This window comes from Delphinus delphis, chromosome 6 (genome assembly GCF_949987515.2).
Source record: "Delphinus delphis chromosome 6, mDelDel1.2, whole genome shotgun sequence".
Lineage (NCBI taxonomy): Eukaryota > Metazoa > Chordata > Mammalia > Artiodactyla > Delphinidae > Delphinus > Delphinus delphis.
In genome coordinates this window covers 102,256,537-102,270,239 of record NC_082688.1, presented here as the reverse complement: position 1 = coordinate 102,270,239, position 13,703 = coordinate 102,256,537, and the positions used below count along the sequence as shown (strand labels likewise).

General features: G+C 39.8%; 1 protein-coding gene across 8 annotated transcripts in view; it reads right to left on the bottom strand.

The window, feature by feature from the left end:
• CDCA2 (cell division cycle associated 2) overlaps positions 1-13,703 on the bottom strand; it is a 49,900-nt gene that overhangs the window by 35,624 nt on the left and 573 nt on the right. For 6 of the 8 annotated variants that reach the window (XM_060013577.1, XM_060013579.1, XM_060013582.1 and 3 more), the window contains exons 2-4: positions 13,622-13,685; positions 13,356-13,529; positions 12,120-12,265 (exon numbers count right to left, since the gene is read on the bottom strand). In XM_060013577.1, coding sequence (XP_059869560.1) covers positions 12,120-12,265; positions 13,356-13,529; positions 13,622-13,685 — 384 coding nt within the window. Of the gene's footprint in view, positions 1-12,119; positions 12,266-13,355; positions 13,553-13,621; positions 13,686-13,703 lie in introns of all 8 variants that reach the window. The other 2 variants (XM_060013578.1, XM_060013580.1) reach the window with 2 other exon arrangements.

The window sequence follows — 13,703 nt, the reverse complement described above, 5'->3', positions numbered from 1 at the left end:
TTAAGACCCTGGACTTCCAACACAGGGGGTGCGGGTTCAATCCCTGATTTGGGAACTAAGGTCCTGCATGCCCTATGGCGTGGCCAAAAAAAAAAAAAAAAAAAAGATCACAGGGCTTCCCTGGTGGCGCAGTGGTTGAGAGTCCATGCAGGGGACTCGGGTTCGTGCCCCGGTCCGGGAAGATCCCACATGCCGCGGAGCGGCTGGGCCCGTGAGCCATGGCCACTGAGCCTGCGCGTCCGGAGCCTGTGCTCCACAGCGGGAGAGGCCACAACAGTGAGAGGCCCGCGTACCGCAAAAAAAAAGAAAAAAGAAAAAAAAAAGACCACAAATAACAAACATTGGCGAGGATGTGGAGAAAAGGGAACCCTCGTACACTGTTGATGGGAATGTGAATTGATGCAGCTGCTGTGGAGAACAGTATGGAGGTTTCTCAAAAAACTAAAAATAGAACTACCATATGACCCAGCAATTCTACTCCTGGATATACACCTGAAAAAAACAAAAACACTAATTCGAAAAGATACATGCACCCCCAGTGTTCATAGCAGCACTATTTATAATTGCCAAGATATGGAAGCAACCTAAGTGCCCATCAACAGATAAAGAAGATGTGGTATATGTATACAATGGAATACTACTCAGCCATAAAAAGAATGACATTTTGCCATTTGCAGCAACAAAGATGGACTTGGAGGGCATTATGCTAAGTGAAATAAGTCAGACAGAGAAAGACAAATACTGTATAATATCACTTATATGTGGAATCTAAAAAACACAATAAACTAGTGAATGTCTAACACAAAAGAAACAGACTCACAGATATAGAGAACAAACTAGCTGTTACAGGGCTGGGGTGCGGCAATATAGGGGTGGGGGAATAGGAGGTACAAACTATTGGATGTAAGACACGTTACAAGGATGTATTGAACAAAACAGGGAATATAGCCAATATTTTGTAATAACTAAATGAAGTGTAACCTTTAAAAATTGTATACAAAATAAAAATTAAAATCAGCAGTAAGAATTTTATGTCTGTACAGTTAGCAAAGAGTTTACCCAATAAGAACAACAAAAGAAAAAAAGAGAGAGAGAGAGACAGACTATACGGAGATCACAAGAAAGCATCAAATCCTGGAGACAGGGCTAAGGAAGAAGGAATAGGAAGAACTTGTCTATTTGGAAATTTTACCAAAGTTTTCCAAAAATATCCTTAGAAAATGATCTGCATGGCACCTTTGTCACATGTAGGTCTCAGCATAACTAGTTCCATCCAACCTAGTCTCTATTCATTTCCATCCAGACACACCCTCTCCCCAGGGGCCAGAACAATATACAGATGTTCTGAAGTAGCTTTGACACCCACGCACATATACCCTCTCCCCTCTGGCACCCCCCAGCTAAATCTTCCTGATGTCATGGGAGCTTACTTCCTTAGAGCTAAAAGCTAGCCATTCACTGAAACTACAAAGTCAAATAGTTAAAAAAATGGTCTAAGCACAGGAGCTCTCTGGAAACCCTGCTAACAGGATTTCAACCAAAGAGTGGTCAAATTAAATTGGTATTAGCAGGGACAGAAGTGCCAGACAAGTGTAAGCAATATACAATTTAATAGTTCTGCCACCTGTAAAATAAATTACTGGTTAGGTTCTCTAGGATTTTTTTTCCCCCTTTATTATTTAGACTAACATATTTCCACTGATTTGGAGCTTATACCAATTAAAAAAATTATGCTAAGAGGCGAAAGTAAAGTAAAAAAATTACCTCCCTTTAGAATATCATATGGAGAAAAATCAGTTAAAATCTTGAAGCCATGTTTGATGGTGAATCTGCTCACACACTGGATTCTATTCCCAGTTAAATACCTTCATAAAGCAAACTCTGTTGCATAATAACACAACATTTAAAATTCAAATATCATTGATGATATAAACCTTTACGACATAAACGGCACATAACGTTTATAAAAAGCTGGTGGTCAACTCTTACCTAACTGAGATATAGAGAAAGAAAGGGTTTATCCCAAAGTCATACAATTTACGTAGAATGTACATTTTTTGTACTTATATTTGAACACGGGAGGGTTAGGTTTAATGTGCTAGGAATTTGGAGCATTTTGAAATACTGCTTTAAACAAATTAAAGGTTCCCCAGTCAAAATTGTTTCTGGGCTTCCCTGGTGGTGCAGTGGTTGAGAATCTGCCTGCTAATGCAGGGGACACGGGTTCGAGCCCTGGTCTGGGAGGATCCCACATGCCGCGGAGCAACTAGACCCGTGAGACACAACTACTGAGCCTACACGTCTGGAGCCTGTGCTCCTCAACAAGAGAGGCCCGCGCACCGCGATGAAGAGTGGCCCCGGCTCGCTGCAACTAGAGAAAAAGCCCTCGCACAGAAACAAAGACCCAACACAGCCAAAAATAAATAAATAAATAAATTTATTTTAAAAATTGTTGTTTCTCTGTTTCCTGACGGAGAAAGAGAACAATGTTCATATACAAAAAGTAAAGGAAGCATTCAAAAACGTACTGCATTTTTGATGCTTTTGTCTTAGGAATTATATCGGTCAGTCAACATTCTTTCCACGTACCAGAAACTATTCAAGGGGCTCAGGATACAGGGGGAAATTACATTCTAGAGTGAAACTCTGAAAACATATTAATATAGTTTCAGGTACAAGAGGTGCCACTGAGAAGGTAAAAAAGGAGTGTGGCAAAAAAAAAAAAAAAAGGGGTGATCCCGCGTACTGCAAAAAAAGAGTGTGATTTAGTAATAACAGTGCTGCTTTACTTGAGTCAGGACAGCGCTCTGTCAGGAGTAACATCTGAGTTGGAACTGAAACAGAAAGTGGTAGTTAAGGGAAGATACTGGGGGAGGAAGGCATTCTGCAAGAACAAGCCGGAATAAGAGCAAAGGCCCTGAGATGGAAGGAGGATGCAGCAGGAAGAAGGCCCGCGTGCCCAGAAAACAGCAGGAGATGGCGAGCTGAGAATAGGGATAGGCAGGGCTCAGATCGGGGAGGGCACTCAAGGCTTCAAGATGGGGTTTGAGTTTAATTCACGGCATAACAGGAAGCCACGGGAAGGTTTTAAGAGGCAGAGTGAATGATCTGATTCATTCTTTAAAAGTATCTCTTTGACTGCTCTGTGGGATGGTGGACGGACCAGGGAAGGAGGGAAATAAGGAGACCAGTTATGAAGAAGCAGCTGGTGATTCAGGTAGAAATCACATTAGGGTTGTAGCAATGGAGCTGGGGGACATGAGGAATTACAGATAGGTTTCTGAAATGAAGCCGAAAGGTAATAATGGGTTGGATGTGGGAGATGAAAAGGAAAAAAAAAGGAAGGAACCGAGGAAGATTGGTAAGTTGTTGGCCTGAGCGACTGGACGGCAGCGTGTACTGAGATGAGGAAGTTGACCGGAGGATCTCGTGGGGGATGGAAACCTGAAGTTTGGCTGTGGCCGTGTAACACTCGGAATGCTTACTGGAACACCCAAAGGCAGATGGTGAATAGGCAACTGGGTATCTAAGTCTGGAGCTCTACAGAACTCTGGGCCACTGTTAGACATTTGAGTCATCAGCCTACAGATGATGTTCAAAGCCATAGCAAAGGATTAGTTTACCTAAGGAAAGCAAAGAAAAGGGGGCAGAGGAGAGCCCTGGGGAGCTCAAGCATTTGTGAGGGGAAAACTGGAAGGCCTGGAATAAGCAAATGAAACGCAGGAACGGATGACAGTGACACAGGAAGAAAATCAGGTCAGTGTGGTATCCCAGAAACAAAGAAAGCGCTTCAAGGAGGGAGTAGCTAAACTCAGTCAAAAGCTGAGGCAAGGTTGCATAGGATGCAAACTTAGACTTAATCTTTGTCTTGGCCAAGATGCGGGCCATTTGTGATCAAAGACAAAAGTCTTCTCAATGGAGTGGTAGAAACAAAAGTCCGATTGGAGTGGCTACAGCAGAGAGAATGGAGGGAAGGAAGTGGAGCAAGACAGGACAGATGGCTGTTCAAGGAGCTTTGCTGTGATGGACAGGCATAGGAATGGGATGCCATGGGGGTCTAGGAAGAGTTAAAGGGACAGAGTAAGACAAATGCATAAGGAAAAACAGGTCAGAATAACAAACATGGTCATAATGATGTAAACATTCGAATACTGATGTAACCAATCTATTGGGAACTTATAGAGGATGGGAAGTGCATACATACATTTACGATAAAAGGTATGAGGAAGAAAGAGGGCTAACTTTCCACTGAACACAATGGGAAGTCAATAACTAATGCCATAACACTTAAAGATCAAGAAGTAGCAATTAGGCAAAAAAAAAAAAGGAAGAAAGAAAGAAAGAAAAAGAAAAGAAAAGGCATGCAAACTGGAAAGGGAAAAGTAAAACTGTCACTATTTGCAGATACATATTATATATAGAAAACGACTACACCAAAAAACTGCTAGAATAAACAAATTCAGTAAAATTGCATAATACAAAATAAGCATACAAAAATGTTGTGTTTCTACACCCAAATAATTATCAGAAAGAGAAATTAAGAGAACAATCCCATTTACAACTTCATCAAAAAGAATAAAAAACTTAGGAATAAGTTTAACCAAGGAACTGAAAGACGTGCATCCTGAAAACTATAAGACACTGATGAAAGGAACTGAAAAAGACACAAATAAATGGAAAGATATTTTGTGCTCATGGACTGGAAGAAATAATATTGTTAAAATGTCCATACTACCCAAAGCAATCTACAGATCCACTGCAATCCCTGTCTAAATTCCAACAGTATTTATCACAGAAATGAAACAAACAATCCTAAAGCTTGTATGGAACCACAAAAGGCCCTGAATAGCCAAAGCAATTTTGAGAAAGAACAACAAAGCCGGAGGCATCATGCACCCCGATTTCAAACTATAATACTATAGTAATCAAAACAGAAAAAGATGCATAGGTCAATGGAAGAGAATAGGGAGCCCAGAAAAAAGCCAACCCATATATGCTCCATTAATTTACAACAAAGGAACCAAGAATCTACAGGCATAACTTGGAGATACTGTGGGTTAGGTTCCAGGTCACCACAATAAAGTGAATATTACAGTAAAGCAAGTCACAAATGTTTCGGTTTCCCGGTGCATATACAAGTTATGTTCACACCATACTGTGTTCTATTAAGTGCACAACAGCATTATGTCTAACAGCGTACATATCTTAATTAAAAAACCTTATTGCTAAAAAATGCTAACCATCATCTGAGCCTTCAGTGAGCAGCAATCTTTTTGCTGGTGGAGGGTCTTGCCTCAAAGACTGATCAGAGTGGTGGCCGCTCAAAGTTGGAGTGTCTGTGGCAATTTCCTAAAATAAGACAACAATGAAGTTTGCCACATAGATTGACTTTCTTTCACAAACGATTTCTCTGTAGCATGCAATGCTGTCTGACACCATTTTACCCACAGGAGAACTTCTTTCAGAATTAGAGCCAATCCTCTCAAACCCTGCAGCTGATTTATCAACTATGTTTATGTAATATTCTAAATCCTTTGTCATCATTTCAACAGTCTTCAAAGCATCTTTACCAGGAATAGATTTCATCTCAAGGAACTTTCTTTGCTCATCCATAAGAAGCAACTCCTCATCCATTTAAAAGTTTTATCATAAGATGGCAGCAATTCAGTCACATCTTCAGGCTCCACTTCTAATTCTCTATTTCTACCACATCTGCAGTTACTTCCTTGAACCCCTCAAAGTCTTGGGTCCCACAAAGTCATCCACGAGGGTTGGAATCAACTTCTTCCAAACTCTTATTAATGTTGATATTTTGATCTCTGATCCCTTTCCGTGAATCATGAATGTCCTTAATGGCATCTAGAACGATGAATCCTTTCCAGAATGTTTTCAATTTACTCTGCCCAGATCCAGAGGAACCACCATATATGACAGCTATAGGCTTACAAAATGTTTATCTTAAATAATAAGACTTGAAAATCAAAATTATTCCTTGATCCATGGGCTGCAGAATAGATGTGTTAGCACGCATGAAAACAACGTGAATCACATTGTACATCTCCATCAAAGCTGTTGGGTGACCAAGTGCACTGTCAATGAGCAGTAATATTTTGAAAGGAATCTTTTCACTGAGCAGTAGGTCTCAATAGAGGGCTTAAAATATTCCGTAAACCATACTGTAATCAGATATGCTATCATCCAGGCTTTGTTGTTCCATTTTTAGAGCACAGGCAGAATAGATTTAGCAAAACTCTTAAGGGCCCTAGGCTTTTCAGAATGGTAAATAAACTTTGAATTCAACTTCAAGTCACCAGCAGCAGCATTAGCCCTTAACAAGAGAGTCAGCCCGTCCTTGAAGCTTTGAAGCCAGGCATTGAGTTCTACTCTTTAGTTATGGAAGCCCTAGATGGCATCTTTTCCCAATGTAAAGCTATTTCATCTATATTGAAAATCTGTTGTTTAGTGTAGCCACTTTCATTAATTATCTTAGCTAGATCTATCCCCTGGATAATTTGCTGCTTCACCTTGCTTTTATGTTATGGAGACGGCTTCTTTCCTTAAACCTCATGAGCCAACCTCTGCAAGTTTCAAACTTTTCTTCTGCAGTTTCCTCATCTCTCTCAGGTTTCATAGAACTGAAGAGAATTAGGGCCATACTCTTGATTAGGCCCTGGCTTAAGTGAATGTTGTGGCTGGTTTGATCTTCTATCCAGACCACTAAAACTTTCTCCATATCTGCAGTAAGACTGTTTTGCTCTCTCATCATTCGTGTGTTCACTAGCGTAGAACTTTTAATTTCATTCGAGAGCTTTTCCTTTGCATTCACAACTTGGCTAACTGGCCAAAAGGCCTAGGTTTCAGCCTATCTCAGCTTTTGACATGCCTTCCCCACTAAGCTTAATAATTTCTTGCTTTTGATTTAAAGTGAGAGATGTGCAACTCTTCCTTTCACTTGAACAGATAGAGGCCTAATTTCAATAGTGTTATTCTCAGGGAATAGGAAAGCCTAAGGAGAGAGAGAGAGAGATGGGGGAATGGCAGGTTGGTGGAGCAGTTTGAACACACACTCACACACACACACACACACACAGCATTTATCAATTTTCGCCATCTTATATGGGTGCAGTTTGTGGCGCCCTAAAATAATTACAATGGTAATATCAAATATCACTGATCACCTTAATAGTAATGATATGATATAATAATAAAAGATAATAATGAAAAAGTTTGAAATATTGCAAGAATTACCAAAATGTGACACAGAGATACAAAGTGAGCAAATACTGTTGGAAAAATGGTGCCAGTAGACTTGCTTGACTCAGGGTAGCCACAAACCTTCAATTTGTTAAAAAAAAAAAAAAAAAGGGGGTCTTCTCTGGTGGCGCAGTAGTTAAGAATCCGCCTGCCAATGCAGGGGACATGGGTTCGAGCCCTGGCCCGGGAAGATCCCACATGCCATGGAGTAACTAAGCCCGTGTGCCACAACTGCTGAGCCTGCGCTCTAGAGCCTGCGGACCACAACTACTGAAGCCCGTGCGCCTAGAGCCCGTGCTCCACAAGAGAGGCCGCTGCAGTGAGAGGCCCACGCACCGCAGCGAAGTGCGGCCCCCGCCTGCCCCAACTAGAGAAAGCCCGCGCGCAGAAACGAAGACCCAACGCGGCCAAAAATAAATAAATAAATTTATTTTAAGAAATGCAAAGCACAATAAAGTAAAGCACAATAAAAGGGGGTATGCCTATACAACGAGAAAAGGACAGTCTCTTCTATAAATGGTGTTGGGAAAACTGAACAGATACAAAAAAGAATGAAACTGGACCATTATCTTACACCATACACAAAATGGATTAAAGATTTGAACATAAGACCTGAAACTGTAAAACTCCTAGGTGAAAACAGGTGATAAGCAACTTGACATAAGTCTTGGTGATGATTTTTTGGATTTGACACCAAAAGCAAAGGCACCAAAAGCAAGAACGAACAAGTGAGACTATATTAAACTAAAAAGCTTCTGCACAAACGGGAGCAAATTTGCAAATCATATGTCTGATAAGGGGTTAATGTCCAAAATATAAAAAGAACTCACTTCAACTCAACAGCAGAAAATCAATCTGATTAAAAAATGGGCAGAGGATCTGAATACGCATTTTTCCAAAGACATACAGATGGTCAACAGGTACATGAAAAGGTGCTCAGCATTACTAATCAGCTGGAAAATGCAAATCAAAACCGCAATGACATATCACCTCATACCTGTCAGAATGGCTATTACTGAAAACACAAGAGAGAACAAGTGTTGGTGAAGATGTGGAGAAAAGGGAACCCTTGTGCACTGTTGGTCAGAATGCAAATTGGTGCAGCCACTATGGAGAACGGTATGGAGGTTCCTCAAAAAATTAAGAAGTACTATATGATCCAGAAACTCTACTTCTGGGTGCTTAATCAAAGGAAAACAGTAACTCAAAAAGATATATGTACGCCCATGTTCAACACAGTATTATTTACAACAGCCAAGATATGGAAACAACCTAATTGTCGCTTGATGAATGAATGGATAAAGAAATTGTGGTATATACACAATGGAATATTATTCGGCCATAAGAATGAAACCTTGCCATTTGCAACAACACGTATGGACTTCAAGGGCCTTACGCTAAGTCAGTCAATCAGAGAAAGACAAATACCATATGATCTCACTTATCTGTGGAATCTAAGACAAACACACAAAAGAAAACAAAAAAGTCAAACCAAGCTCATAAATACAGAGAAGAGATTGGTGGCTGGTTGTTGGGAGTGTGTAAAAAATAGGTGAAGGGGGTCAAGAGGTATAAACTTTCAGTTATAAAATAAATAAGTCATGGAAATAATGTACAGCATGGTGACTATAATTAATAATACTGTATTGCATATTTGAAAGTTGCTAAAAGAGTAGATCTTAAAAGTTCTCATCACAGGGAAAAAAGAATTTGTAACTATGTGTGGTGATCATTTTGCAATATATATCCCTCATCTTTCCTCCACTACTCTTGTTTTCATTCTTGAATATCTCAATGCTAGATACTACAACTATATATTCCAGTAATTCTTTTAATAAGTACAGTCATATGATGTGTGTGGGGATGTGTTTATGTACATATGTGTATGTATATCCTTAAGAAAAAAAAAAGAAAAATCAACAGCAGATATGGAATGTCACCAAACAAAAACCGACTTAGTCCAGAGAAAGCTGAAACTGACAGGGGCTCCTTAGGGTGGTCTGATAACAGGAAACAAGCAGACTTGCTAGAGACCCCCAGAAAGGCTCAGGTTATCTAAAGCATCAGATATTCAATATGTCTGAAACAAGGGTCCAGGGCAATGCTGAAGCTGTATCAGTAGCACTTGAACCCACAGATCTCTCCACAAATAGCAAAGAACCTTTATGTTTTGGAGGGAACCTTTATGTTTTAGGACTCTATGAGAGCTAAACAGCTAAGGATAGGAGGCCCTGTACTGAAAACAGTTTGTCTAAGTCTTCTCAATGACCTCCAGCCACTTTCCACATTTGCCTTCCACGGTTCTAGGGCTCAGGTTTACATCCCCAGGAATTCCCTCAAAGAAAACAGATCTGCCAAAGAGAAAGTACCCACAGGATTCTAATATTTGGGAGTTCCTTCACTGAAAAAGTGGCCCCGTTGTCCTACATGGAAATCCACTAGCCAACAGAGCCAGACCACACACAGTTAGCTCCCAGTCAGTTTTTAAAGTGTCGCACCTTCAAATGTGAACAGAGTCAAGAATCACAAGGCATCTGAAGAAAGATTTGAGAATGAGCCAGAACCTAAAATAATTAGGTAGCAAAATGAGACCCCATGAAATAAGGAAGAAAACTTCAACAAAACTATAATGTCCTCAACAATGCACAGTGAAAGATAGTCCATCATGATAAATTAAAAGACTAAACCAAAAAAAAAAAAAGTACTTATTAATCACAGGAAAAACAAAAATCATGCAAGAAAGGAAATACGGCCCTAACACACCATATGGCAATTCATGAAAAATATCTATAGGGTTAGATAATACATACTAAACCCTAATTTAAACACAAATTGTAATTGGTTGTACTGGTAGGAAGGCAGGAAGAGGAAAGTGTCAGGACAGCTATGGCTAGGAGATGTGAGAGCAAAATCCTCATTTTTCACAGAAATAACAACAATGATAGCATAAAACATACCATGTTCCAGGCACAGTTGTAAGTACTTCATATCTATTAATTTATTCAACCTCATAAAACCCCTGCTACATTATCACCCCGTTTTATACATGAGGAAACTGGAACAGAAAATTCAAGTAATTTGCCAAAAGTCACAATTAACTAATAATAAAGCCTAGAATCAAACGCCGACAATACAGCTCCACAGGCCATGTTCCCATATACCCTAACACAGTTCTCAAGAAGTTTTTACACCCTAAAGAATTATTGAGCACACCAAAGACTCTTAGTTCACGTTCGTTATATCTATCAAGAATATTTCAACAGCTTTTCCAGAATTGTGGATATCCTTTAATGCAACACAAAATTCAATGAAGATTTCTTAAACAGTTGCAATGTCAAATATGAAATCTTATCAATGAACTTTTCATATTGTTATGTTAAAATCCATGGGCCTATCCTGCAACTTGAGGGTATAATTTGCATGTACTGGTCGCGTAGAAAATACTGGTTCACTCAGCTATGTGTATCTTCCAAATGTTAACATATTTTACTGTGCAATATCCAAACGTCACATTAATATCCCCACTGATCCATCAGAAAAGTGCAGCCATTGGGAAGCTGTCAAGTAAGATCACAGTCATGAATACAAGTTTTCCAAAATTCTGATGTTCTCTCAAAAACTCGAATTTTTTTCATTGGTAAGAAATATCTGGCTTTCCTTGAAGTGGCAGGTTCACTGTTCATTTCTGAGAAAATGCCAGCCACGTTCCCAAGTCTGACTAACCATGTCTGTCAGTCATTCTTTCAAAGAAACACGATGTTCCATGAAAAAGTGGCTAGTTCAACTCACAGCTCAAACAGTCATATCCATAACTTTCCTGGAAACATCCACCACACTTCGGTATATACTTTGGAAATGCCTGGTGTCTACTTCCCGTCACACATAATATTCCAGGGTTGAAAATTAATAAAATGTATAATTTTTATTGCTTCATCAAGGATGTTAAGTGAAACTGGCCTTATTATTGTTTTCTGTAAACGATGAACAGGGTTGAAGGTAAAATGATTGCTTGATGCCATCAGTTTTAACCACCGCTGCTCTTACACCATGAGTGCAAACATCAACACAGTGAAAAAGGGCAAATAACACCTTAGTGCTGTTTCAACAAATAGTCTGACCTCATGGACCTCTTGGATGGGACTCAGGTATTCCCAGGAATCTGCAGATAATTTCTGAGAAGCCCTGCACTGCACTAAACAACCTCATGTATACACAGGGTCTAAAACGAAAAATAAAGAAGTGGCAATAAAAGTACTTTTTAAAATAGGAAGGCCCATACCAAAAGAGCCAAACGAGCCAAAGAAGGGCAAGCCCGGGACTGTCTTTCGTAGCAAGTCTTGTACTATTTGACTTTTTTAGAAGCATGTATTATTCTGATAAAAATCTGCAAAAATATCTAAATACTTCCCCATCAACAAACACTTCGCTCCTTTCCACAAGGTTATCCCAAATACATTTTGGTGGGGGTGCGGGGAACTCTTGCCCCTACATGTCAACACACAGTAGTCACAAAAGTATTAGACACTTACAGACAAAATATTAAAAGAAAAAGGTCGGAAAACACTGCCTCACCTCATTAGAGAAAAACAGACATGAACTAGACAAAAGTGTGCAAAATAAAACAGAAAGCGCCTCCAGAACACCACTTCTATCCAGGATCTCATAGCCTTTAACAGAACCATGCTCAACATCAACATTTAAACTAAGCGCACAATCTCTGTTAAGACACAGAGAAAATATTCTCTCTCCAGATCCAAAACGGATGAGGTGCACTGGAGAGTACCAACTCTGTACAAAAGCTTTCTAACAGAGCAAAACATACTCCTAGAAGAATTCATGACGGAACTTAAAAAACAAAACCATACCTGACAAGGGGAATTCTTGGTCAAAGAAGCATTCTTTAAATTCCGCTGCTGGGCAATGAAACGAATTAGATGGTTTGTTTCCGGAGAGCCCCGAACACCAACTGTAGAGCGTCGTCTGGATTTTTTAAGGTAGGATGATGACTTTCCTATAATAAAAACTCTTTTGTAAGTTGGAACACAACAAGGCAATCAGTAATCATGCCCTGAATACCCATGATCCACCAGCCTGAGAGAGAATATGATGAACGCATCTTACAGGGATCTAAGTGGAAAAGTACAGGCAAAATTGTGCACACATTATCAGATGGGTAGCTACCTTTGTTTTGTCTATTGATTTATTCCATGCCCCTGGAGAGGTGCTTGGCACATAGCAGGTGTTTATCAAAAAGTTGTGGAACAAATGCATGAATACATTTGAATTAACAGGTCTCATTTTTGTTTCTTACTTCCTGCACAGAGTTGGTAATGGATTGCTTTGGACTCAAAATTTCTTTTTCTGATCCCCAAGGACGATCTGCCCCCAGGCACACACTCTCACATCCTCAATTGTTCAAAATAATTTGTTTCTCTTAGATACCTGTCTACCTTCAGCACACTACCCTGAATTCCAACCAGTCTAGCTTTTTGAAGGTCTAAGAATGATGTTCTTGAGAAGGGAACACAGGTTGGCATCCACTTCGGTCTTGTCTCCATCAGGTATTACTAGTCTAGGGCCCCCTGATTTTCAAGTCCCCCATTACCCTCCATTTCTAAATTCTATTCTCTAATTCCATTCCCATTATTTGTTTCTTCAGCTAAATCAGACTTCACAGGTGAATTTCATTTCTATTCCATAAGGGAGATTAGCCTGAGTCAATTTTCTGTTTGAGATTTTGAAAGAGGTATGCCCCAGTCTTTCAATGTCATATTTTCTTAATTGCCCTTCAACTTTCTCTCATTTTTACCATACATGACCATAAAATGTATTACTATTTTCACATACACACTCCTGTATCCCATGTGTCGGGTCAAAGAGTGACTCGCACACATGTCCTTTTCCAGTTTGGGCCTGGAGCGTAGCTGTGACTTAGGAACAGTATCATGCTGGGTGCCCTGGGACCCTGATCTCCCTGATCCAGCAAGTCTGAGAGTCAATCAATTTAGATAAAGTAATAAGATACACAGGGTAAGTGAACAAAATAGAGTTTAATTTTTCAACTTTTAAAGGCACTGCAATAGAAGAAGAACATCTCTTACCTGAAGAGTTCTTTACAAAACTTTCAGGTGTAATTCCCAATTGCTCCACAGTTACTGTGGAAAAGTTCAAAGGTGACTGAAAAGCATCTGACATGCAACGATTAGGAGTCACTTCAGCTGCAGGCTTGTGAGGAGTTACAAGCTTCCCATTTCCCCAAATGAAAGAGGTATCTTCTGAAACAGACAACATGTAGGGTCTAAACATCATTATCAAGATAAACACCTAAACCTTAAATTTCACAAAGAAACAACAGGTCACTACATACCAGCGTTATTAATAGCAGACTCCTTGGTTTCAAGGGGCTTGCTGTCTTTTGAACTATCATTCATCTAAAAAAGAGAGAGAAG